This window comes from Lepisosteus oculatus, chromosome 3 (assembly GCF_040954835.1).
Source record: "Lepisosteus oculatus isolate fLepOcu1 chromosome 3, fLepOcu1.hap2, whole genome shotgun sequence".
Taxonomy (NCBI): Eukaryota; Metazoa; Chordata; class Actinopteri; order Semionotiformes; family Lepisosteidae; genus Lepisosteus; species Lepisosteus oculatus.
Genome location: NC_090698.1, coordinates 7,521,178 through 7,547,830, shown reverse-complemented (window position 1 = coordinate 7,547,830; position 26,653 = coordinate 7,521,178). Strand labels below are relative to the sequence as shown.

Here is a 26,653-nt window from a genome sequence, read left to right as displayed (position 1 = left end):
GTAAAGGCACACTGACATCCCTGCTTTCACAGTCAGTGTGACTGTGTGCGACAGTGTGAATCAGGAAAAGTGTCAGTGAGTGCAGATGGAGGAGTGTAACAGACTGCGTGTGTCAGAAGGATTGCGTGTTGTGACTGCATACACCAGTGTGTGAATCAGTAGGATTGTATACATGGGACAGTGCATCAGTAGGAGTGCCATACCTTGGTCCTCCTGTGCTGCATCATTATAGTTAACCTGCTTGCGGACTCTCTTGCCCTTTCCCAGGTTCCTGGCCAGGTCTTCCTGCTGCTGCTCATAATGATGACGCAGCAGTTTCTCCCAGTAATCAGGGTCCACATTCTCTTCCTGCTTGATGATCTCCCTCTCGATCTCCTCAATCTGCGAGCATACACACAGACACACAAGGCAATCTAGATAACCAGCATCATCCCATGCGCCGAACAAAGGGCGTTCCAGTGTCATTTCTCACAACTTTTGATTTATGGCTATATTTCCAGGCAACAGAGAGGCCAAGTGGAAATCTCAGTGTATCTCCGATTTATGGAACTCTGCACTGCAAGCCTGAAAGTCATGAAGCGGAACTTTAAAGTATTTGGGTGTGAAAATTGATAATACATTGTGCTTTGGGTCCTGTGCTTCAGCTAAGTACCAGAAAAAACAGAGCAGCGCTTATATTCATGAGGAAATTGAACTCTTTAAATGTTGTCCAGACTTTACCGTTTTACAACAGTGTGGTCCAGAGTATTCTCCTCTTTCGCCTCATAAGTGTTTATGGCAAGATGCAAATCAGAGATTGGGATAAACTGGAGAAAGCTGTTAGATAAGCTTGTTAGACAAGCTAGTAGAATTATTGGCAATAACCAAAGTACTGTCTTAGAACTCTATAAAAATCTTATGAAGGAAAAGACAAAACAAATAATATGAGATAAATGTCACCCCCTTTATAGCAGGTTGTGTAGATATAACAGAAGGTAGAGCAGCTGTCTTTTGGAACACGAGATAAACACCAGCACATGTGGAAGCTCATTTATTCCTGCAGCCATCATATTGTATAATAACACTGTCAAATTATAACTCCTGTTGTATCTGCAATCCCATAATAGTTCGAATGCATTGAATCAATGTTGTTTTGGTATGATGTGTCTTTTAAAATGTCATGTTTGTATTTATTGTAGTTTTCTTTTTATTGATGAAGGTTGTGAAGCAATACTGCCAAATGAATTTCCCAAGTTTGAGATAGTAAAGGTCTTCTAATCTAATCTTGACAAAACCAGACCACGGGTAGATGCTGGAGTTTCTCAACTGGTAGGGGACCAGACGCTCAGCTTGAGTCGGGGCTGCTCACTGGCTCACTGTGGCTGGGATTCCCCAAGCTGGGGCACCTCGGCCAGTTGTGTGCTGCAGGGCCTGGAGTCAGAAATGGTGTCCGGAGTGCGCTGTGCATCAGCTCTTCTAGTTGATGACAACTCTCCTACACGGACTGGTGCAGCTCACAGGGTGTGTAAGAACATGGTGGATTTGATTTGGCACGTACCTGGGCCACAGTAAGCCCAGGCAACTGGCAATTCCCAAGGCAAAAATCAGAGAGGGGGTGCAAAAAGACAAGCAAATGTGTGACAGAACTCGGGGCTAGGTTATAGGGGGAATGTAGTTTTGGGAGAGTTTTGAGAAGCCAGTCGAACCCAGCCTGCCGAAGTCTGCAGTTTCCTCTGCCCCGTTCCAAACTACATTTTCAGGTAGCAAAAGGGAGCACTGATTAGCTGGATTCCTGCGTGATGAGGCAGCTCTGGCTCTGGCTCTGGCTGATTAGCCCGCCTCTCATGGTATAGGTGGCAAGCACAAGCTTTTGTTAGGAAAACTTGAATAACTGAAGCATCGGGTTTAGGTTGTTTTTTTTGTGCTACTAAAGGAAACCTAGAGAACAAAAAGGCTTAAGAGCTGAAAGAAAGGTAGGGGCTCCAAAGGTGGAGCCAGGTTTGGCTGCTGCTAACCGTGTTAGAATCAAGAAGTTGGACACATGGTTTAGGTCTAAATAGTAACAAATTCATAAGGAGGAAGGACTTGCGAGACTAGATCAGAAGACACAGTGGAGTGACATGTGGGCCTGCTAACGCCCTCACCTTGTCCTCCTCGCGCACCATGTACTGAGCCACCTTGAAGGAGCTCAGGTACTCGTTCATGTTCTGCATGTCCGTGTCGTCCGTGGCGTCCTGGCTGCGGTCCAGCAGTCGCTCGATGGCGGTGCTGTCGTAGTGAATCACGCTGCTGTCCTCTTCCTTGTTCTCCCCTGTGGAAGAAAAAGGTTACAACTGCAGGGAGAAACGAGGCCCTCCTGTTTCACAGCCCTACAGACACCTCAAGTTGCAAGCCCCATGAAGATTCTATTCCCCAATTTACAAGCAGAAAGACAGATCTGTCAGTACAATGTTACATCACTGGACCACTTGAATCAAGAACCCACTTCCAAGGCTGTCATGGTTTGCAAATCTGAAAGACATTTTATCACAATTTCCTTTAATTACTATTTGTGCTTTTTGGGAAGTCACTGATTTGATCATTGATATTAATTTTCATGAACACGCAGCCCACCGGGGTCCCCAAGCAGCTCACCCCACCCTTACCCTCGTTGTCGTCCTTGAAGAGCTCCTCGGTGCCGAACTTCAGGATGTCGTCCAGCTCCTGCTTGGTCATGGAACCGGCCTTGGAGCCCAGGCCGGGTCGCACCACCAGGTGGGTCAGCATCATCTTGCGCTTGGCCACCTGGGTGATCCGCTCTTCCACCGAAGCGCGCGTCACGAAACGGTAGATCATGACCTTGTTGGCCTGGCCGATGCGGTGAGCCCGGCTGAACGCCTGGAAGACGACACACACGGGAATCGCCAGGGAGAAATCGGAGCAGTTTTTCTGTGCCACTCTGTTAAATCTGCAGGTGTAGCGGAGCTGGTTCGGATACGGTGACGTCATCGCCCTCCCTGCGCATAGCAGGGACCTCAGCTGCCTGGGCTGGGGGGGGGGGTCTCCTTTACCTCATGCAACTGGTTCCCTGTTGCGTTACGCCTGAGACCCGGGTTCGCGCCCCAGGCGTTGCGAGACGAAATGGGTGGCGGAGGGCACGAGCCCGCACGGAACCACAACAGTCACACAGGGCAATCCAACAGTTGGGACTGTGTTTCTGTGTCCGCGTTTTAAACCGAGCTGTTTTTCTTTCTGTTCATTCTCTCCAGAAATAAACAACAGCGGGACACTTTCGATCACCGTGCAATACCACACGTCTATAACTGACATATCATAACAGAGTGATTTACATCAGAGCTGGCTTATAAAGATAGAGTCTGCCCTGCTGACACCTGAAGAGTGCCGACACACAGTCCTGTCAGCCCTGAAGACAGCAGGTGGCTGGGCGATCGGCTTCTGCTGACAGAGATGACAGGAGTGACACTCGGGGCGCCCTTGCCACGTTAAGGAGGTAGCTAACCTGAATGTCGTTGTGGGGGTTCCAGTCCGAGTCGAAGATGACGACGGTGTCGGCCGTGGCCAGGTTGATGCCCAGGCCCCCCGCCCGTGTTGAGAGCAGGAAACAGAACTGGCACGCTCCCGGGGCTGAGGGGGTGGAACAGGGATGGAGAGGGTGCGAGGTTAGCAAAGCATCCAAAGAACAAGCAGCAAAAGATCAAGGAAAAAAACGTCAAACACCTAAAACTTTCATGTTATCTTTCCAGTGTTTTTTTTTAACTAATAAATAGATTGTTAGAGAAAAAAAAAACATTTTTACTTAATTGACTTACACAAGCATCTGAAAAGATTTACGCAACAAGTTTCAAAACAAAAACAAAACAAAACAAAAGAGGAGGGCTAGGAAGGGGAGAGGGGAGAGGGAAGAGGGGTGTCCTACCATTGAAGCGGTCAATGGCCTCCTGTCGCAGTGCCCCTGTGATCCCCCCGTCGATACGCTCATACTTGTACCCCTCGAAATCCAGGAAATCCTCCAGCAAGTCCAGCATTTTGGTCATCTGAGGTCGAGAGACGGCGTGATGCAAGAGTTACAAGAGGAACTTCAGTTACCCACAGCTCCCGCTAAATCCCAGTCGTGGGGAAGGCAGAGTGCAGCCATGGTAAGGGAAGAAGGGTTGTACCAAGTGAAACCCAAGAGAACAACAGAGGGGGTAAAGGACACCAGAGAATGATCCAGGCTGTAGAAATCCATGGCAAAGCAAATTTATAAGCAATGAAACACCATGGGGAAAAAAAACACGACTGCGGTGAATTTCACTCAGAGCTCTCCAGGGTTTGACTCCGGCCTGGTACACAGGAGCTGGAGCCCGGAGATGCGTGGCTGCCCGCCTGTACCTGGGAGAAGATGAGGACTCGGTGGCCCTGCTCCTTCAGCTTCCTCAGCATCTTCTGCAGCAGCAGCAGCTTGCCTGAGGCCTTTGCCAGAGCCATGCCCTCGTAGGCCCCACTGGGCGTCTTCGGCGCCTCCTGGATGACAACACAGACATGCGCTTCACACAAGGCAAGCCAACAGCGAGCTCTTTATCGGCGGAGCTCAGGGCTGTCTCTTGACCGTTTTTCAAGTGTGCTAAATCAACCGTGCTCTCATCTTTACTTTTTGAAAAGTAAATGTTTCAGAAATAATTCCAACCCACACATGCACAAATGTGGTCATGCTTTCTGGTTCAGGATGGGGGGTGCGGACTACGGGGAGGGAAGTTTGCAGACTAAGCAAAGGGAATCACTGCCGGCAGGGTGCTCACCATGGATGCCACAGGGAAAAGGTAGGGGTGATTGCAGCACTTCTTTAGGTCCATCATGATGTTCAGTAGCGACACCTGGTTGCCCCCTCCTTTCGAGTTCAGGGCCTCAAAATTCCGCGTCAGGATATACTTGTAGTATTTCCTGCAGCACACAGAGAGTAGAGAGATCGCATCCCCGGTGTGAGACGGAGGGTCGGGCTCCGGAGCCTGGAGATTCTCCAGCATGAAACCAGCTAAGTGAGACCAGAGTGCGATGCTTCATACTGGCACATTCGCGGTTTGCAAGACTGCAGCAGAGAGTTTTCCCCAGAACTGCTTCCTGGGGACTTCTGTACCTGCTGACTTCTTATTCCTACAGAGCTTCCACAGCTCCACAGATAACCCCAACCCCAACTCCACAAAAAGAGAGCTCACTCTCTCACGTGTGCTTTGTTAGCTGGCCACAGATTAGCTCTGGCTTCTGTCACTTGACAACTTCACTGAAATCATGTGCTTGGATTGTCCTTTTTATATTGTTTCTAGCTCTGCAACAGCCGATTTTAAAAGGTATCTATAAAATATCTGAGTCAGCTTGGAGGTGGCCACCGTGTGAATAAAGAGCTGGAAACAAAACTAGTTCAAATAAGGTTTAAATTAATCTCGGTCTAAATGAAAGCTAAATGACGGAGAGCTTGCAGGATGAGGACTGGGAAAACCCAGCACTAATACCAGACTGTTGTTCTTCAAATCCCCTCTCCCAAGTCTTACTTCTGCATGGGACTGAGCTCCACCCGGACAATCAGCTCAGTTTTAGCTGGCATGTTCTTGAAGACGTCGGCCTTCAGCCTTCTCAGCATGTGGGGACCCAAGAGGTCATGGAGCTTCTTAATCTGGTCCTCCTTTGAGATATCAGCAAACTCCTCCAGAAAGCCCTCCAGATTACTGTAAAGAGAAGGAATGTTTCAGGCATTTAGTCTTACACTGCAAAGTGCTTAGCCTGTGCTGTTGTGCACAACTTGTGTTGTGTATTGTGATATGAATCTCTGAATTGGGCTGGGCTGTGGTGTGAGGCTCTCTAATGCACCGAGACATAGTGTAATAATATAACGTGACCCCAGATTCTCCCCTGTGCCGTGGAATTGCAGTGGTGCTTAGGTCAGTAGAGTAGGAGGGGAGCCCGTACTTGAAGCGATCAGGAGTGAGAAAATTGAGCAGGTGGAAGAGCTCCTCCAGGTTGTTCTGCAGTGGCGTGCCGGTCAGGAGAAGCTTGTGGTCAATCTTGTAGTCATTCAGCCTCCTGAAGAACTGTTGCAGAGAGAGAAGCACCATCAGAGGCACAATGCGTGTTCAGATGGACAAAAAGCTCCAAAGCTTAACAGTGACTAAAATAATTTTGGATACTTTTATCAGACTTAATCCCTCTAGGTTAAGACGGTACACTGCTGTTCAAGGCTGCAGATAAGCCACATCAAACTCAAATTTAGCTAGACCTTTGGATTCCTGAAACCTTACATATGTCATGTTTATGAAGTGGGAAGAATCCAGATCAAATGGGGAAAAACACAGTAAATAACAGGAATGCCTGGAATTATACCCACCATAACACTGGGCCACCCATGGGGGCCACCAATGCAGATTACCAACTGTGTAGAACACCTCTACACAAGCAGACTGATTAGCTACTGAGCAGACAAATTAGCAGGATGAGCCAAGGAGAGCTCCTCTATTCTGTAATAGTTCTGCACAACAGACAGACCTACCTTGGACTGGTTGTTCTTGAGCCTGTGGGCCTCATCTACAACCAGACAGGCCCAGTCAATAGACTTCAGCGCCGTCTGGTCGATGGTGATCAGCTCATAGGAAGTCAGCAGCACGTGGAACTTGACTGGTGCCTCCCTCTGGCCAGGCAAGGAGCAGCGGGGGCAGGGGATATTAAAAAACAAGCACAAGTTGAGAGTGAGTCTATTCATAAAGGCGCATCTAATGCTGCGGCCAACTGTTCAATAACCTGGAATCATATGCAGGCATCGATAATCAATACGTTGGCAAGAAAGATACATGTTCTTGCTTTTAATGTCAAAGAAATGTCTACACTTTCAGCTGCTGCTAAAAACAAACGGTAAAAGGGAAACAGTGAAACATTGATACCAAAAATTTCAAGAACTTAAAGAAATCTGGCATTGTACCCCATTTCAAGATCAGTTCAATTGCAATGGAGAGGATTCGTTTCTATAGGACAAGCACTTCAGTAAGATCTGCGGTCATATTCTGGAATACTTTGAAAAAGACTGAGCTTTGTACTTATCCCTGATCATTTTACACATACAGTCATTTCGTCATTACTTCTATCACAGATTTATTACTTTATTCTTTTCTCAACAACACTGTAAAAAGGCACAAGGCAGTTTGGTGCTTTTTGTTCTAGCTGTTTGTTTTTTGCGTTTTAATGTTTTTAAAGCTTTTGTTTGTTACATTTATCAAAATTAAAAAAAAAAAACATCAAGCATTAAGAACGTGACTAAGCTGGGTGTCTGAGAGGTCTGGTGGGGACGAGGCAAGCTGGTCCTGAGGTGGGGGAAAGCCCAGCCTCACCTTCATCTTGAAGGCCTTCTTTCCCCCTTTGATGGCGTTGTCCTCGAAGGAGAACTCATTCTCACGGATGATGGCCCGGCTCTCCTTGTCGCCCGTGTAAGTCACCACGTAGAAATCGGGAGCCCACATCTCAAACTCGCGCTCCCAGTTGATAATGGTGGAAAGGGGGGCGCTCACCAGGAAGGGGCCCTTGGTGTGGCCCTGAACAAACAGAGAGACAGATAAAGTTGTCCACCCTGACATGACAGATGTCTATCCCCACTATGGGAAAGTCCTGTTTATCCCAAGGCAATGATAAATCTATCTCTCCACAGAGCAGAAACAAATATATATTTATGTTCTGTAGAACTATAGATATAGTCTGTTCTTAGCATTATTAAAGGCCACTGCATATTGTCTATCAAACAGCATTGCACTGGGCATCCCTTATTTTCACACCGTTCTGGAATTGAAATAAACGCAATGCACTGTATTATACCATTTTGTGTTATAAGCAGCTATCGTGCTAATAGTATTGCTCATATGAGTTGCTTATAGCTCATATGAGTACTTTCATAGAATTCTACTCAGGAAATACTGTAGTGGCTAGAACTGCACTGTACCACAACCAATGGTCAGCGTCATTATCTGCTGTAATGGGCTGGCCAGTATTACATTCTGTAGCCAGTGCAATTGTATAATTTATTGTAGCTGCGAGCTCTGGACTTCACCGCAATGCCCGGTGTCAGGCAGCCATGTCCCGCTGTGGAAGCTATTGCAGTGAGCTGAAGGGAGGTGGGGACTGGCATTACCTCCTTGAAGAGCGAATAGAGGAAGACGATGGTCTGGATGGTCTTGCCCAGGCCCATCTCGTCCGCGAGGATGGTGTCAGTGCCCTGAGCCCAGGAGAAGCGCAGCCAGTTCAGCCCCTCTAGCTGGTACAGGTGCAGGGTGCCCCCTGTCACTGTCACAAAGTCCGGCTGGACCTCGTACTTGACCGTGGGCTGTGGGGGAGAATGGAAAGCCAGGAAGTTATGCCGTCTCAACTGGTCAAAAAGAGGGTTTGCCCCACCACCATAAGGAAAGCCTGGACTCACATCAGTGATGGGTGAGCTGGGGGGGTCATCGGAGTCATCCTTCTTCACAATCTTCATCTTCCTTGGCCTCTCAGGGTCATCTTTTATCACCAGTTCCCTATCAAACGCACAGAGTCAGAAGGGAGGGAGACAATAATAATAATGATAATGTTTCTTTATTAGCCCTATACAATTTCTTGCATTAGGAATTCATCTTTTCGCATACCCCAGCTTTTCTCCATGAGACACAGACACACAGACAGGGAGAGAAGCTTGGGGTCAGAGCGCAGGGTCAGCCATTGTACGGCGCCCCTGGAACAGTTGGGGTTAAGGGCCTTGCTCAGGGGCCCAACGGAGTAGGATTCCTCTGCCGGCCGCGGGATTTGAGCCGGCAACCTTCCAGTCACAGGCGCATGGGATAGATTATGCACCAAAATATCAATGCCACATACAGTATCAGTTGTAAGTGAAACATTTGACTATGAACAATGCTCAGCTTCCTCATCACTATATGTCCTCAGCATCCCTATTCAAAGGTAAATGGTTATATTTTCATTTTATACACAGTTCAGTAAAGGTAGGGCCACTCATTTCTGTGTACTAATATATCAGACACCTATAGGTATTAACAGGTGCATGGCATGGTGGCGCAGTGGTAAGCATTGATGCCCTCCAGTACTCACTCCTCTGAGAGTTCAATCTCAGACCCGGTTTCCATGTATCCCTAGTTATTACATAAGATGTTACGTTTCTCCAAGATGGATTTGCCTGTCTTTGGAGGCACATAACTGCCATGTAGTACAAGGGTCTGCTATACTCTACTTCCAGCAGATGGACAGACAGCTACCTATGGCTCCAACCAGCAGACTGACAGACTGAGGGGATGACAAACAGACTTGGGCCTGTGGTTCCAGTGGACAGACAAAAAGCAGGCAGGCATACAGACTGATAAATGGGTGAAAAGCAGAATGATAATCTGACAAGAAGAGTGACACGGACATACCTGTGGTTCCAGTAGTTGGTCTTATGCAGATTGAACTCAGGGATATCCAGGTTGTCTCTCTCCCAGGTGCACTGGTCATATGTCAGGTCTCTCCACTTCACCAGGTAGTGATAATTCCCCTTCTTATCCACACTGCAGCACACACAGGTAAATGTATAAATACACCAATCCTAAAGCCAAAGCAAGCCCTTACTCTCACCTTTACTCAAAGCCCCATAGCTCAGCTGCAGCTGTAACACAGCACCACCTCTACAGTTTACCGTGGCTCACAGGTTGGAGCCCCTGCAGTTCACTGTGTAGCTGTGTGGCTCACAGACTGGAGCCCCTGCAGTTCACTGTGTAGCTGTGTGACTCACAGACTGGAGCCCCTGCAGTTCACTGTGTAGCTGTGTGGCTCACAGACTGGAGCCCCTGCAGATCCCTGTGTAGCTGCGTGGCTCACAGACTGGAGCCCCTGCAGATCCCCGTGTAGCTGTGTGGCTCACAGACTGGAGCCCCTGCAGTTCACTGTGTAGCTGTGTGGCTCACAGACTGGAGCCCCTGCAGATCCCTGTGTAGCTGTGTGGCTCACAGACTGGAGCCCCTGCAGATCCCTGTGTAGCTGTGTGGCTCACAGACTGGAGCCCCTGCAGATCCCTGTGTAGCTGTGTGGCTCACAGACTGGAGCCCCTGCAGTTCCCTGTATAGCTGTGCAGCTGGGTGGCTCACAGACCTGTGGTTGATGATGCGGTGTACCACCATCCACTCAGGCTTGATTCCGTAGCGGAAGAAGCGCTCCTCCATGGCAGCGTACTGTGGGTCCTTAGCCCTTCTCTTCTCGCTCTTGCTATCTTCCTCTCCCGAGCCGTAGTCCAGCCCGGGGGGCTCATCCATGTCGTTCTTCCGCTGGTAATTCCGGAACATAACTGAGTGGTAGATCTCCAGCTGGGAGAAACACACGGGAAGACAGGCAAGGAGAGAGAGAGAGAGAGAGAGAGAAAGGACAGAGAAACAGCTTAATTCACAGAGGCAAAATTAAACCGTAATTCATTTAGGCCAACAAGTACTAATTATTATATTTATCAGCAACATCCTTTCAGAAGCTCACTGGCTCTGCCCTGGGGAGCAGACATTCCAGGTAAATTAACCACGTTTGGACAGGAGAGCCAGAACAGAAGAGGGGTTGTGAACAAAGGGAGCTCAATTTGCATTGCTGTGATTATTCTCTTCTTCAGTAAGTTACTGATCCAAGGATCCTCATGAGTTATTACATGGGATCCTTCCTGAAACCAACCCTCCCAACCTGGACGGGCAGCTTGTTCCAGAGTCTCACTACTCTTGGCGTAAAAAGATGTGCTTCTTGCTCTTAGTGCTGAATTCACTGTTGCTGAATTTCCACGGGTCGCTTTTTCATTGTTGATCGTGAAGATACCTCCTGGGTAACAGGCATTTGTACTCGTACCCCAACTCAAGAATATCTCCGGGAATATGAGAAAAGTTACAAGACAGTGGAGGCCATCAGCATCTTACAGATGCCATCACTCCCTTTCTTAAAAGACAGGATCAAACATATAGCGCACCCGAGACGTTAGGTCCAGATTCACACAATGTGAGTCTTAAAATCTAAATGTAATTGTTTTTTGTGTTCTGGGGTTCTTGTACTGCTGCTGCTTATCTTGAAGGGTCACCTAAGTTGACACAGTAAATGCCATTCAGGTATTTTGAATACCTGAGTCAAGTCCTTGCAATGTTATCGGTTTCAAACTGAAAAAGATCCAGGGATAATTCTAGTAGTCGTGCCAGTTTTGCAATGCCTCCAGAGAAGCAATATCTTTCTTGTATTGTGGTGACCAAAACTGTTCGCAATATTCTAAGCGCTGCCATTGTATCCTTCTGTAAGCTCTAGTACAACGCCCCTCTTTATAAATAGCACTGTCGAGGTCTCCACTGTCAATGAAAAGCTGTTCTCCATTGACTTCTCTGGTTACATAAAGACCGGTTTATTCTTATCCAGCAAGGTTTCCCTTCTTAATCAAAAAAAAAAGTTTAAGGCTTGCTAAAACATAAGGTTTACCTGCAGCTCAGTGACCCAGGTGCAGTGCCAGTAGGACTGCCCCATCAGCTTCACAAAGAACTCCCTCTCGGGCCGACCTTGCAGTGGTTTCGGTGGGGGGTCCTGGGGGTCAGCGTCAGGGGGTGGGGGTACTGGTATCGGGGGTGGAGGCTCGCCCCAGCGCCAGTGCAGGATCTTCTGGACCCGGCCGTTGATGGGGGGGCACTACGTGGCAGACAAGAGGATTATAAAAATACAAGACACCCCTTTTACAAGGGCTGAGGTGTTACCTAAACTCAGCATGCAGAAGGGAAACGCAGTTCTGAGAATGCATATTGGACTTAATTACAGGCACACCCCTTCTTCATTATTGGGGTATCTTTACCAGAGGACTGGGGGAAAGGACAGAAAAATGGAATTGGCTGGAAGAACATGTTCATCACAATCTACAGCAGTGGGGGATTACAATTTAAGGGAGAGGGGCTCAGTGATGTGATGTGACTGGCCGAGAGAGGGTGTCACTCACTGTGCAGCGTGGGCACAACCACTCCCCGTTGGGTATCTCGGGCAGGGGGGGGTTCAGGCAGTGGATGTGGTAGGAGGAGGGGCAGGTGTCGCAACACAGCAGCTCCCCTCCGTCCTTGCAGACCCGGCAGAACTCCATGTGGTCATCCTCCTCCTCCTCCGCCCCTTCGCACTCCTCCACCTCCTCCTCAAACTCCTCAAACTCATCCTCCTTCGCCTCCCATTGGATCCCCTCCTTCTCCTGGGGACAGACGCAGAGGCAGGGAGTGAGTGAGGAGCAATACAGAAACACAAACAGTGCAGTATATCACACTACCACACTAACACTCTGTTGAGAGGGACTGAGACTGAGGGGTAGCGCTGCTGCACATTAATACTGCACTTAGAGAGAGATACAAAGAGGAGGAGGAAGGAACAGTGGATGTCTGGTATGAAGGGGCTTCAATCTGGAAAACAGAAGGACTTAGGGTAGATATTTCTGGGCAAATATTCAAGAGCAGATTTTGCAGAGTTGATGGTTAGGGGCAGGTCAGTTGCGGATGGCGGTACACGTGACAGGGTACATGGGCTTGGGCAGATGGAGAGGAAGAACTGAGCTAGAATAGGCTGGAAGGGTAGATGTGGCAGGACATGCGAGGCAGGGAGGGAAAGGGCAGACTCACGCAGTGGGGGCAGCTCCACTTGCCCTCAGGTGCTCTCTCCAGCTCGGGCTCCAGGCACACCAGGTGGTAGGCACGGGGGCAGGTGTCACACAGGATGATCTCGCCGCCCTGCTGGCAGACCTCGCAATAGTCCTGGTGATCTGTCTCATAGCCATCACCCTCCTCCTCTCCCACCACCGCTGGAGAGAGGGATGAGAGAGGGAAAGAGAGCTTAAATCATACTAAGATCTTTGGTAATGTATAATAAAACACTGAGAAAACAGACTGTGTGAGGGAGAGAGAAAGCAAGAGAGAGCCCGAGACAGTGAGAATGAACTCCACCGTACACTGAGTCCGAGACAGTGCACAGTGATTGCAGTACCACTGCGCTGATCCTAAGGCACAGGGCCAGAGTAAGATACAGCGAAAGGGCTCTTACTTTTCTTCTTCTTTTTGGGTCGGCCCCTCTTGGCCTTCTTGGCCCGGCCGGAAGTGTCGGAGCGCATCGACGAGCTGTGCACGCTGGAGTTCTCCAGGTCCGACTCCTCCTCTAACTCTGCCTCATCACTCTGGGGGGGGGCAGGAGGTGGAAAGATCGGAGGATCAGAGCACTGCGAACACACATCCTTTGCGACACGCACGCTTCGGAAACCGCAATATGACAAGTACAAAGAGTAACAGTGCGAGACGAGGGCAAGAGAGCGAGAGACAGATGGTACTGAAAACGAGAGGGAGAGTGAAAACAAGAGACAGGCACAGAGAACTCAAGGGCCTCACAGAGGTGCTCTTCTTCCTCTTGGTTCCCAGCATGCCCAGTTTAATACGCAGAGGTGCCATCTTCTTGCCCTTTGCCTTCTTCTTCTCAGGGATGCGAGGACTCTTACTGCGCTTCTTATAGCCGGGACCTGCAGGCACAGCGGGGGCAGAGAGGAGACCCACAGGCTGTGAATTTTTCATGAATCCGGTGATACTGCTCAGTTCAGTTTTCTCAATTACAGTTCTGTTTTCATACTTATGGCCTGGAAACAAGAGATAAGATCACTTTATTAGCCACATACAATTTCTTGCATTAGGAATTCGTCTTTTCGCTTACACCAGCTTGCTCTCTACGAGACACACAGACAGGGAGAGAGAAGCTTGGGGTCAGAGCGCAGGGTCAGCCATTCATACAACACCCCCGGAGCAGCTGGGGTTAAGGGCCTTGCTCGGGGGCCCGACGGAGTAGGATTCCTCTGCCGGCCACGGGATTTGAACAGGCAACCTTCCAGCCACAGACGCAGATCCTTAGCCACAGAGACACCGCACCGCCAACACCCAGGTATGAATAAAAACCTTTTTCATTCCCTCATGGAGTGTTTGGATTCCTCCAGTTACCTTTGCCTTCTTTGGTCTTGGCCTTGCGCAGGGGAGGGGGCTGAGGCGGTTGCTCGGGTGACGGCGTCGGCGCGGAGACCTGCTCGGCAACGGCGGCAGCAGCGGCGGCGGCAGCAGCAGCCACAGCGGCAGCAGACCCCTTGAAGGGGTTGTTGGCACTGAATTCACGCCACTTGGCACCTAGGATGGTCATCATCTTGGACATGGGGATTTTGGGGTTCTTTTTGGCGATCATGGGCCTGAAAATGAACAAGAAAGACTTACTGGCCAGCCACCCTCTACCCATTTCTCAGTTGTACAGGCTTCAGGATGTGAATGTAGCAATTCCTGTACTGCATGAGGACAATTATCCAACATACCCACTGAGCGATTCAGGGAGGAATCTGGATGACTACTCCCAACTCTACCCCCCCATGGTATTCCACCAGCGGTGCCCTGACACCATGGGAATCCCTGTCACAGGCAGCTGATTGCATGGCCCAAACTTGATCCATAAAGCTCAACTGCCACTCAGAACTGCCTCCCAGGGATTCATTTCAGACTCCCCACCCTCTGTGAAGCAGGTGATCCCCCTCGACTACCTCATAAACTGGCTGAAGGCCTTGTAATTGGTGAGGGTGCGGTAGTCCTCGTCCGTGAACACGTGGTCAACGTCCTCCAGCCCCCAGTCTTGCAGGAGCTGACCAGAAGACTTCTGCTCCACCTGCTGAGAGAGACGTGTGCACAGGCCAGTGAGCATCTGAAAGAACAGATGCTTGAAATGGAGAAAGTGAGCAAATTACGAATTCAGTTTAAGGTGTAGTTAATTCACAGGTCTCAGCTAGAAAACACACGGAGAGCCAATCACGGATAAGAGGAACATTCGGCAAGCCAATCAGGGTATACTTACAGATTCAACACCCTAATCAGGTAGCACACAATGACACGTTTTCAACATGCCAAGGTGCATTTACAGAGTCATGAACCCAATCAGGGAACTTCAATACAAACAGGCTGACACTTGCTATAACATGTTACACGGGTAATGCCACAGCAATGGGAGATAACAGAACCGTATTACAGAATGCTAGCAACATGCGTTATGTGCTGTAGTACAACACAGCACTTCACTGTGACAGAGGAGACAAGTCCTTAACAAGCACTTACCTCATTCCTCCTCACAGAGCAACAGCACAAACAGCCCACACACTGACCTTTGTGCCTTCATCCCGGGCGCCATCCTCATCCTCTTTTTTCTTGCGCTTGGTCTTCTTCTCTTTCTTCTCCTTGTGCTTCTTCCTCTTCTTCTTCCCGCCGCCTGCGTAGTCGCTGGCGCCGCTGTCCGACTGCTCCCCGTACTCCCTGTTCGAGTCCCCCTCCACCTCGCTGTCCTGGGGGGGAGAAGAGGGGGGGGAAGAGTTAGTGACGGGGCAGAGAGAGAGGAAGGGGAGAGGCCAAGAGATGATGGAGGAGGAGGAGGAGGAGGGCCGGTCTTACAAGTTTCTTGCGCTTCCGGGGCTTGGGTGCCTTGCCATCCTTCGGCTCCTTCTTCTTCTTGGGGCCGCGTTTCTTCTTCCTGGGGGCCGCTTCCGTGTCCGACTGCTCCCTGACCACCTCGGCCTCCTCTGCCCGGGGTAGGAGAGGGACAGGGGTGAGAATGGGAGGGGGGAGGGTTCACGAGCAGAAACAAAGAGCAGGCGGGCAGGCAGGCTCAGGATCGAAACCACAGAGGCCCAGCTCTGCGCACCGAGAGGGGTCTGGGATGTGCCTCCCAGTTCAGAGCAGCAGATGACCACGACAGTTCAGGCATCGCGATCGTGTTTTCCTCCAGAGGATCTGAATGAGCCCGAGAGAAACAAGTGACCCTTCCAAACCCAACACCCCCAGCCTTTGAGGTCTGGAAGCCATCAAACTCTCCACTTCTCTGTTGGGAGAAGCTCAGATAAAGGGCATTACCTGTGGTGTTTCATTTTACTATTTACCCCCTCCTCTTACCCTAAAATGGCCTAAAATTAAGCTAACACCCCAATGACTGGAGCTGGGAATGCTTGCTCTTTACTAATTAAACAGCACCAAGTGAGAAAAAGTAAAAAATAAAAACAGCGGTTTAGCAGGCCAAAAACAGAAAACAAATACTGCCTGATGAATGAATTCATGTTTTGAAATGACAGAATTAGTGGACTACAACTAATACAGGAACCTGTATTAGGGCTACTGCTCTTTTGCAAAGCAGTCAGGGTTATGGTCACTTAGTCAGGAATGTAGAGATCAGAATCAAGCTTTAAACATAAGAAGGGAAATGCCGACTTGAAGAAGTTATCTCTGAAAACGACTTGTTAGCTGTTCATGTCAACTGATTATTTACATCTTCTAGTCACTGTGTGAAATCAACGCAAATGGGTAAAGAGAACTTTAGGGTAATAATCTGATTAAATAAATTCAATCTAATCTAAGGATGTTATGGGAAATTTGCACAATGTTCTCACGGGTGTTACTTAGAATACAGTGCAAATTCTTGTTACCATGCTACAAAACCAATATTGTGATTCTGGAATCAGAACAGACAAGAATAAGAAGGTAAACTTCAGGCTCAATGTAACATTCTACTCTGACAGGCTAAAATATCTGAGTTTAAAATAACTGAGTCTTGAACGGGGAAGACTATGAGGGACCAGATTCAAGCTCCTCAAATGGAGCATTCCAAGGGTCTCAACAGGTGAAGGATGAGCAAAGGCTGATCTCTGTTATCACGGGTTTGAGTCTGGGCCTTATTATCAGCCAACCGTGACAAAGATTCCCTATGAAATGGTGCTCAGGAACAGGGCTAATTAATCAAGGGCAGGGCAGGATTAAACATCTGGGGTTCTCTGAGGCCCCCTGGGTGCTTGCAGGAATGCAGTTCTGGGAGTGAGGACAGGACCCCTCCTCTATCTGGCGCTGAACCTCCGGTACGCGGCTGTACTTCACGTGACATGTTAAAAGACTAATGGCACGAAGGTGGAAGGTTTGGAGGAATCTGCATCGACTTCCTCATTGCCCTTCTCCCCTGTGTGCGGCTGCAGTGTTCCAGTGCTCGCAGCTGTGAGCTTAGACATGAAAAGCACACAACTGGCTATTCCAAAACCAGAGAGTACAACCAAAAAACTCCAATGACTTCATTTTGAATCTTTGCAAGTCTAAATTTTATAAACAAGGCTCAAATGCATTGACAAAGTAAACCCAATGATGTGCTTCAAAACTAACAGTGCATTCGGGACCAGAGCTAAGGAGGCTCGTAGTTACAGAAAGAGTTGTGATATCCTGGCTTCTTTCAGGATGAAGCTGAGGATGGATGGATAAGGTCTTAGACCAATTAGCTATGAGCAACCACTCTAGGTGGGTCAAACAGCCTTCTTGTTTATCCTCTTTATGGAATTCTTCAAGTGATCTCACCTTTGTATTTAAAGGGTTAATTTTCTGGCTGTCTATCCTTTTTTTTTATTGGCAATACCAATTTTCACCTGACAATAGCCAACAAGCCAGGAGAGCAGATACGCTGGGAAAACCAGCACACAGACACCTCCCTTCACCCAAGCTGCTATTGACTAAACCAAAAAAAAGTAATATAAGTGAAGAAATTCTGAAAAGAAGCGGCTAAACTCTCCAGTTGCTTTCAAGAAACAACCAGGTCAAATTTCTGAGACTGATTATTATAAATAATTCCCTACACATATATAGCGCTTTTCTGGACACTCCACTCAAAGCGCTTTACAGGTAATGGGGATCCCCTCCACCACCAGCAGTGTGCAGCCCCACCTGGATGATGTGACGGCAACTCCCCACACACCAGCTATCAGTGGGGAGGAGAACAGATTTAAGAAGCCAGTTCATAGAAGGGGATTATTTGGAGACCATGATTGGTAGAGGCCGGGGGAAATTTGGTAGAGGTAACACTTCTACTGTTTTTGAGAAACTGGAATTTTTAATTAACACAGAGAGTCAGGACTTCAGTTTTACGTCTCATCTGAAGGACAGCGCCTTTTTACTGTATAGTGCCCCCATCGCTATACCGGGGCATTAGGACCCACACAGACCTCAGGGTGAGCGCCCCCTACTGGCCCCTCTAACAACTCTTCCAGCTGCAACCTGCTGGAGGTCTCCCATCCAGGTACTGACCTGGCTCACACCTGCTGAGCTGCAGCGTGATATTAACTGCTGAGCAAACGGTAAATGCACGATGGACCAAATCGACCCGGGCTCATTGGTGACATTTCTGATATTCTTACTGGTTTGTATGCAGACCAGTCACAGGCACCTGGCAGCCCACCAAAACTTCCATCAACATTGGGCCCAGATCCTGAGTCCAGGGAGGGGCTGGTATTTGTATCTAACATGCTACTACTGCAGCATACTGGAGTTCTGGGTGCCTGAGTCCAGCTAAAGGACCGTTTTCCAACACCATTAGACACAAACAAATGGATTGCAATAGCAAGCAAGCGCGACTGATCACCGATTAACAATTAAAACCATTATACAACAAGAAAAAATCATTTCAGACAATTTATTCTGGGGTAATCCATTTATTTCACAATGGATTTTATAAAAAGTCTTTCATGTCAATGTTAGGCCCACCGTCTGATTTAGGGCATTTTCAATTTGTATGCCGAAGACAAACTTAATTTAAACTTAACAAAAACTTAACACCATTAAAAAAAAACTTTCATTTAAGCGACAAAAAACAGTTATGTGAGAAGCATAATTAAGACGTATTGTTGTTGGTGCCTGTTTAAGAGGCGAGCTAAAATTCCAGGATCTTAAAATATTATGTCAAAACTTAGTCCCACAAACATCCCGGTCCTGCGGATTGAGAGAAGTAAAAAACATGCCATTCGTACAACACGGAAACATAAAACTAAAAAAAAACCAAAAGAATAAATTAAATCAGTTTCCGGCTTCACACAAAAAGCATTACAGTTAAGCTCAACCAACGAACCGGTCTTTCATTTTAGCTCCGCTTACCTACGTTTAACTGAAATGAACGGAGGATAAATTCACCGAGTTGAAACTCGAAACACCTCAACTATTTTAAGAGCAGCATTTTTTTCTGAAGTGTTTGAACAATGAATAATAAACAAATTCCTTTAGTGGGTGTTCTCCCATACTCACAAAAACTCTCCTGGGTCTTTTTTTTCTCAGCGTTGACACGACTGTAGTTTTTACCGCGCTACAGAAGGGCGCCAATCGTGTTTCGTCTTTTGCCTGTTAATTCGTATTTTCCCCCCTTTTGTTTTACAGCCACGTTTTTCCATCGTGTACGTGATGTGCCAATCTCTGTCGTGTTTACAAGGCTTTCGGAGGCTGCTGAAATTTACTGGCCGCAGGCGACGCAATGGAGCTCGCGACTAGGGGGGGAGGGGTAGACACTTCTCTCACGCCGAAGTACAGAGCGGAGCCAGAGGGGTTGGGTGTCTACTCAAACCCGCAGGCTTTCAGCGGCCCGCCGCGCTCAGTTGGTGTAACTAGGCGATGAGACGCCACAGTTTATATCCGCCACCTGCGGCCAGCCAGACACAAAGTTACAGCTGGGTCAGGATGCAGGGGTTATCGGGGGACACGGACTGTGTCTCGCCAAACCTGTTCTCTTTTTCTATTGGGGGGCAATATTTGAAAGATGGTAGGCGAACCTCGCCCTAATGACACGGTAGTTGTCTCCCTGTTTCTGTCTGCCGAATGCAAAAGGTTTCTGGTTGTTTTCTACTGTTTTTTCTTGAGGTAACGTTATCAAATACTCTTTTTTAAAAAAAGCCTACATCTAAAGATCCTGGTACACAAATATGCTTGTGAAACTACATTTTTACAAGTTATTTATATTCATATAACTTGTTTTTTAGTGGCAGAACCCACCCCAGCGTTATCGAAATTGAATATCACTTGTGTATATAAATAAAGATTTGAATTCACTGTTTTTTTAACTGTATGTACTATTTACTGTTTTTAATAATTTAATTTAATATTACAATATATAAAGGTCATATTAAACGTACGTATAGCCTATATACATCTAGGTATTTTCAATACATTAAATATGCGAAATTAACTCATTTCATAGTTTTGGTTACTTCCGAATGTATTCATTCAATCGACACCGACATTAATAGCAATATAACTGCAGATTTTAAGAAATATGGGGCTGTTTCTCATTTTATGAACTTTAAACATCTCGAAGGTTCGGGGGGTGAAGCAGACAGGTCTTTTATGTGTTTATGCATCGCTGTTCTCGGGTTTCTCTCTCTCCTGTAGAGAAAGAAACCATCTGATCTGTATAATTGGGGGTCGCTTGGGAGATCCCCCACACAGACAGCACTGGAAGGAAAAACACTATCTCGCAGTGTGGTTTGTGTACGCTCTCACCCGCAACAGTTACAGACAGCGGGGAGGGTCAGCGGCGTGTCAGTGACTCTCACACTCGGCACACACGCACCAACACCCTCTTTCATGAATCCGGTCACTCCAGAATCCTCCTCCCTCCAAAATAAAACATTTTTTTTCTACATTTACCAACAAAAACAACAAAATAGGAAGGTACAGACGTGTAGGTCACGGCGCCACAGCGGGTGTCAATCGCGACAACAATGATAAGATATTCATACGTACTTCATTGATAAGATATGTACATATGTATTACACGGGGAGACAGGGAAATGGAAAGTGTGCGTCTTCTACGGGGTTGTAGTGTGGTGGTGTGTGTGTTGTGGGGGGCTCTCAAAACTAGGTAGCTATGCGAAAGAATCTTTTTTTTTAAAAAAAGCTTCAAGCTTCGTCGATTCGGCACAGTACTTTGGTTAAAGTTGCGCTTTAACTCTTTAGACTTCCTAAAGCAGTTTCAGTGCTATCTCATCACGGTGTGGAACAGGTAATGAACAGTATTAAAATGGGATTTATTTGCATTCCGATTATTATTCTTATGATTGTTTAAGGTTGTTCCTATGCGCGCTCCCGTGTCTAGGCAGCCCGTACTGTACCTGGCGCGGCTACTGCTGCAGTTTCTCTAGGCGCCGCCGGCGAATATATGTCGCTTGTGTTCTCGTCCAGCGCTCCGTCTTCCCCGTCTTCTTCTTCATCGAAATCTCCACCCTCGGAGTTAACCGCCATGCCCTCATCTTCCTCACAGCCTCGAAGAGGAGAGGACATTTTTCCTGTTGCCGGCCCAGTGTATAGGAAATAAAAAAGGTCTTCTCCCGGAATTATGAAATTTATTTAATATTCAAATCGGCCAAAAAAAATGGGGGGCGTTTTGGAATATTTTACACACAAGGCAGAGAAACAAAGATGGCCGCCCTTATATTTATTTTTTAACAACCCCCCCAATAAGAAAAAAAAATCCCCTTACATAAAAAATGGCTGACTATATTATTTCAAAACGCCCCCCCTCCTCTCACTCGCTCTCTCTCTCTCCACTCTCCCCTCCCTCCATTCTGAAAAAAAAACATACACACATTGTCAAATAAAGGGTGTATTCGTTGCACGTAAATCACATTATCGCGTTGTTTTTTTCATGTGTATTAGCGCTGGTTACTGTCCTTTGTTTCGAGAGCATTCTTATAACCCTCACTCCCCGCACTGCAGAAAGCGATGCGAAATCTAACAAATATGGCTCCCTTCATATCTTTAAAGGCCCCCACCCCGAAATAAAATGATTTAGGAAGAGGGAGCTGGAGGCTGGGGAGAGAGAGAGAGAGAGGGGGGGTTATTCGTGCTTACATCAGCTCGCTATATTAAAATGCAACTTCTACATTTCTGCGCCGAAAAGAACAAAAAACACCCAAAGCCAATTTAGCGCGATTTACAGGCTTAAAACCGAAGTTCAGAGTTATCTTCAAATGCAGAACAGAAATATACTTGCAGCGTATGAAAAGTGAAGCCACTTTTTTTGTTCAAATCAAGCACCGAGATGTAAAATATCCGATGACTAAATTCCTAGACGTTTGTAGGTTGTTAGTATTAATAATAATGATAGTCGTGAAACTGTGAAAACCTTTAGGTTATAGAGGACGTATTTGTTTTTAACATACACAGGGGTAATTAACGCGTATATATATTTTAATCAAACGTGCGGCGAGCAGAAAACGACGAAATTGCCTTATTTTATTACGCGTGATGCCTCCGCCGGACTTTTAACTACAATTATTCTGCAGTTCGACTTGTTGTAAAAGCGCTTTGGGATGCTGCTCAACACGACACGTAGACATGGGTGGCCGATTTATTGATGTGATTGAGACGAGCACAGGATGAAGGAGGTGGTGTCTGTAACCATTAAATACAGAAGGCGCCTAAGAGGAAATGAAATACTTAAAACAACTGAAGAAATAGCCATTGAGGGAATTATAATAACTAGTTACATATTTTGTTTTTATTAAAGAATGCCTGGACTCCTGTAAATATATAGCTGTGTTAATGAACTACACCAATATATTTTACACAATTATGGTATCAAATGTAAGCTGGATGAAGGAATAGGGGAAATTAATAATAATACAACTTAAACAGTGAACACACTAATACCTCATTTAAAAAAAGCTATAAACTTTGGACAAACGTTTCAGATACACACAAGTACAGCTCAGACTGCTGCAGCCCGTGTCCTGCTGAGCAGTGAGGAGCCTGTGGGAGTTCACCTCCACGAGAGGTGAGACTGAACACCCAGTGGTTAATCCAAAGCAAGCTGTGTCACGGGAAGCAAAAAAAGAGGTCCAAAATATCTAGACATGTCTCAAAATAACAAGCAGCGCATTTTATTATCACCGAAAAGCAACCCTTGAGAACAGGTCATGAGCTGCGATCATCCAGCTGTGAATAAAGGGGGAGGGAGAGCGAGAGACGGAGAGAGAGAGCAAGGGGAAGGGACAGAGGGATCTGGAGAGGGAGAGGTGGGAGAAGAGAGAAAGAGGCAGGGACAGAGGCAGAGGGGGATCAGCAGCAGCTGGTCAATACATGTCTCAGACTGGAGAGAGATCACAGAGATGGGGCCGGTAGAGCTGGGTGGCTCCCAGGGTCGTGAGACCAGAGCTCAAAACTGAAGCAGTTTCTTGGCGAAGCAGAGAGGACTAACAGGACAGTGGAAGGGGTGTGGACGTGCAGTGGAGCGGAGCTCACAGTTCGGTGAGATCGTCGTTGAAATAGAGACAGATGGACTGTGTGAAAAGGTCCCGGTCCATGCGGAGCTCATAGAACTCCTGATCCTCGTCGGCGATCCCGTTCTCCGACAGCGTCTTGCCCATGTCCAGGTTGACGCCGCCGTATTTCCAGGTGTAACTGGCAGCATGGGAGTTGTACTTCAGGTAGCGCTGCAGGATTTCCGACATTGTCTCCTCGGAACACACCTGGGACGACAGGCGAGGGAGACAGTCGGGACACCGAGATCTGTGCCGTCACCTGAATCACAGGTTCGAGCACAAAGGGGCCTCCCAAGAATACTCACTGGGGTTACACAAAAAAAACCATGAAAAACAACCGCGATGCAAATTAAGACTCCCGTTGCACGGCAGTTTGACCCATTTCATATTTTACTAAGTATTCTGAATAAGCAAATCGACAAATAGCTTTAATGTTTTTATCCCCAGGCAACAGTACACGTAAATTAATGCAAAATGCGGGAACAAGCCCAAAATATCCAGCATATATCCAAGAGCTTGCTTTTTTTAAAGAGAAAATGGAATAGTTTTGCTATACAACCTGTGATATGAACACTTTACAGCTCCGAGACTAGAAATACACTCTCTGTACGACACTAGAAATGTCACTGTTTTTTTGTCCTCTTTTTATTTTTTTTTAAATATTACATTTGGAGGTATTCTAGGAAATAAATAGGTGAAAACCGTACTGTCAAAATCATGAGAAATGCCCCTTTTTTTAAATATTGCAGGAACGCCTTGCCAGGCAGCAGTGCGCGGCTCACCTCCAGCATCTGCTCCTGGGAAGTCAGCGTGTTGATGATGCGCACGTGGCGGGTCTTGGCTGACAGGACCCCCACCTCGTAGCAGCCGTCTCTCCACCAGGGGCAGCCGAAGTCGTTGGCCCAGTCGGTGCAGGGCCAAGGTGGAGGCACGTGGACGAAACGCCCACTGGGGGTGTAGTACTTCTTGCAGCCTGACAGGGGGTCGACGTGGGTCCGGATCTGTAGGTGACAAGGTTGCTTTACAAACAGAGGAGTAAGGAGACAGTGAAACAGTGCCTAAGACCTGGACCTAGAAGCAGGTGCTATTGTGTTTCTCTCTGCCTAGCAACCCATAAATGGTTATTATAAATTTATTTGGCTTGCTCGTTTATCCATAGAGACTTACATGCAACCATTTATGCTGCTGGGTGTTTTACTGAAACCTGCCCATGGGTTCAAAACCATTGCTCCAGCCGGGAAATGAACCTATTCCATTTATCAGTCCAGAGCTCTGAGTACTGTCCTGCATGGTTAGCACCAGCACTGCAGTCCTTCAGCTCCCATTACAGAAGATCAGGTAGCACCTGCACATAGTAATGTAATACTATGCCACTATTGTTCACAGTATGTATGATCCTGTGTGTCAGCCTTAATGTAGAACTTAACACATGAGGTGTTTACAGGTGTTCACAGACAGGTGGGAATGACACTTATCTAACAGACACAAAAAAATCAACTATGTACCCTGAAGAGGCCCAGTTACTGACGTTCTGTTCATCTGAATGAAGAGGGGTGTGAAACCCAGAAGCTGGTTGAAGGCTGATAGCTCTTACTAATCCTTCCAAGATTTTTGACAGCTAAACTAAAATTTCTGATGAGCTCAGCTGGAATAGAAGGGTTTCAAAGGGGCTCCCCTCTGGGACAAGGCCTATGAACTGGTAAATGGCGAAGTCTCATTCACTAGAGATTAAAGACTTTAACCACGGACTATCTTTAGGCTGTGAAAATGCTGCAAAGTACAGTCCCACACTGACATCTACAGGCCAACTTACTTCACTGCAGTGGAGACACAGAAGTGCTGTGCTGAAAACAAGACACTGACCCAGTGAGGCCCTAGCAAACATCAGCAATGGGCACAGTCTGGCCATTTTATGAGGACCTCAGAGAACAATCTGTTGCTTGTTTCTTTTTTTTATAATTTGCAATCACTCTTTTTACAGTTTCCTTTATTTCTTAATCCCTCTGAATCAGGAATTCCCGTCTGTTAGTCTACTGGGATCCCGTATGGGGAGGGTGTGGACAGCGCACTTTCCTCCTCCCGTTGAGCCACCTGCGCGGTGAGACAGGAATGCAGGTTCCACTGTTGAGAGAAGCAGTGATCTTTGCAAACAGCAAAGATCTGCCCTACTACAAAATAAGTACAAACATATTGAGTTCAGCCAGCAGCCATATCACCCTGCAACTCATAACTGGCAACCCACTGAAGCTCAGCAGGTTGCTGAGGAAGGTTGCTGCTGGAAGAGGTGTTAGTGGGGCCAGCAGGTGTCACTCACCCTGCGGTCTATGTGGCTCCTAATGCCCCAGTATAGTGACGGGGACACTATACTGTAAAAAAGGCATCGTCCTTCGGATGAGCCATAAAACCGAGGTCCTGACTCTCTGTGGTCATTAAAAATCCCAGGGCATTTCTTGAAAAGAGTAGAGATGTAACCCTGGTGTCCTGGCCAAATTTCCCATTGGCCTTTACCAATCATGGCCTCCTAATAATCTCCATCTATGAAGTGGCTTTTTCACTCTGTTCTCTGCCCCACTGAGAGCTGGTGTGTGGTGAGAGTACTGGTGCACCATGGCTGTCGGCGCATCATCCAGGTGGGGCTGCACATTGGTGGTAGTGGAGGGGATCCCCATTACCTGTAAAGCCCTTTGAGTGGAGAGTCCAGTCCTATATAAGTGTAAGCTATTATTATTATTATTATTATTATTATTATTATTATTATTACCCTTTTAAAGAAAAGCTCCCTCCTTTAAGGAAGACACTAGTACCAGAAGAGCTCCACTCCCCCACCCTACATACTCACACCCTCAATAATGACGATTAATTAAAGGAGTGATTACCCCAACCCAGAGAGGCCTCTGCACTTTCACTTACATCTTTAGTCTTGGGGTTAAACCAGTGGCTGATGTCCTTCCCTGCGGACTCGATGATGGGTTTCAGGAGCACATCGCCTGAGTGGAGAAACGCATGAAGGAAAGGGAGCTTAAAAACTGGGGTGTCCATACCCGTCCCTCGCCCTCTCCTGATTCACCGCAATCAGTCTTTTAAACAATTATAAGGAAGGCAATCCGATAAGGCATTTTGTGCGCGTTTTACTACAAGTAGACAATGCGCTACTGAGGTGCACCGGGGTACCCGCGTTTGTGCTGAAAGTTACCCTCAGACGCTTTTAACTTACCCTGGTGCTCCTTCACCAACGGGGTCAAATCGTACACTTTGCCCAAATACGAAACCCATAAATCCTCGACAGTGTTGTGCAAAGAGACTTCGTTAGGAGTGTAATATTTGGGGCGCCGCATCTCCCCTGCAAGGAAGTAAAACAAGTTATGTATGAGCCGTCATGTGTTAAATTGAAACGACCATTACACACGTTTGTATTCACCTAAACAGTATTAATCTTTTTTTCTTTCTTTAAAACTGGGGGCGCTGCAGAACTGTACACAAAACTTTGTTTCTGTTGCCGTAGCTACGCCAGGCCGGTATGACGACACGCAGGAATTCTGGGATTTGTAGTTCTGTCACCCCAGG

At 47.3% G+C, this 26,653-nt stretch overlaps 2 protein-coding genes across 7 annotated transcripts in view; both read right to left on the bottom strand.

Moving 5' to 3' along the window:
- The window catches only part of chd3 (chromodomain helicase DNA binding protein 3), a 48,590-nt gene extending 27,024 nt beyond the window's left edge, over positions 1–21,566 (bottom strand). For 3 of the 6 annotated variants that reach the window (XM_069186565.1, XM_015340775.2, XM_069186564.1), the window contains exons 1-25: positions 20,939–21,565; positions 15,435–15,562; positions 15,152–15,328; positions 14,540–14,664; positions 13,959–14,197; positions 13,362–13,489; positions 13,024–13,153; positions 12,606–12,784; positions 11,945–12,184; positions 11,440–11,643; positions 10,099–10,310; positions 9,387–9,518; positions 8,405–8,501; positions 8,120–8,311; positions 7,329–7,529; positions 6,497–6,634; positions 5,920–6,041; positions 5,505–5,678; positions 4,758–4,899; positions 4,351–4,482; positions 3,896–4,013; positions 3,479–3,603; positions 2,625–2,856; positions 2,124–2,290; positions 204–381 (exon numbers count right to left, since the gene is read on the bottom strand). In XM_069186565.1, the coding sequence (XP_069042666.1) occupies positions 204–381; positions 2,124–2,290; positions 2,625–2,856; positions 3,479–3,603; positions 3,896–4,013; positions 4,351–4,482; positions 4,758–4,899; positions 5,505–5,678; positions 5,920–6,041; positions 6,497–6,634; positions 7,329–7,529; positions 8,120–8,311; positions 8,405–8,501; positions 9,387–9,518; positions 10,099–10,310; positions 11,440–11,643; positions 11,945–12,184; positions 12,606–12,784; positions 13,024–13,153; positions 13,362–13,489; positions 13,959–14,197; positions 14,540–14,664; positions 15,152–15,328; positions 15,435–15,562; positions 20,939–21,107 (4,081 nt within the window). In that variant the 5' untranslated portion in view covers positions 21,108–21,565. Of the gene's footprint in view, positions 1–203; positions 382–2,123; positions 2,291–2,624; positions 2,857–3,478; positions 3,604–3,895; positions 4,014–4,350; positions 4,483–4,757; positions 4,900–5,504; positions 5,679–5,919; positions 6,042–6,496; positions 6,635–7,328; positions 7,530–8,119; positions 8,312–8,404; positions 8,502–9,386; positions 9,519–10,098; positions 10,311–11,439; positions 11,644–11,944; positions 12,185–12,605; positions 12,785–13,023; positions 13,154–13,361; positions 13,490–13,958; positions 14,198–14,539; positions 14,665–15,151; positions 15,329–15,434; positions 15,563–20,938 lie in introns of all 6 variants that reach the window. The other 3 variants (XM_069186562.1, XM_069186566.1, XM_069186563.1) reach the window with 2 other exon arrangements.
- Positions 21,567–22,686: 1,120 nt separating this feature from the next.
- On the bottom strand, positions 22,687–26,652 carry cyb5d1 (cytochrome b5 domain containing 1). The gene is made up of 5 exons (XM_006627438.3): positions 26,508–26,652; positions 26,304–26,429; positions 26,000–26,076; positions 23,872–24,090; positions 22,687–23,296 (listed from the first exon to the last, which is right to left on the bottom strand). Exons 2-5 carry the CDS (start codon positions 26,422–26,424, stop codon positions 23,066–23,068), a joined length of 648 nt encoding a protein of 215 aa, XP_006627501.2. The 5' UTR covers positions 26,425–26,429; positions 26,508–26,652; the 3' UTR covers positions 22,687–23,065.
- Between the last annotated feature and the right edge of the window lies 1 nt (position 26,653).

Excerpts from the sequence above, each read along its gene's own strand:
- cyb5d1 (XM_006627438.3), bottom strand. The coding sequence starts at position 26,424 with ATGCGGCGCCCCAAATATTACACTCCTAACGAAGTCTCTTTGCACAAC. Across the intron at positions 26,077-26,303 it reads GTTGGTGAAGGAGCACCAGG|GCGATGTGCTCCTGAAACCC; the intron begins GTAAGTTAAAAG and ends TTCTCCACTCAG. Across the intron at positions 24,091-25,999 it reads TTAACCCCAAGACTAAAGAT|ATCCGGACCCACGTCGACCC; the intron begins GTAAGTGAAAGT and ends TGTCACCTACAG.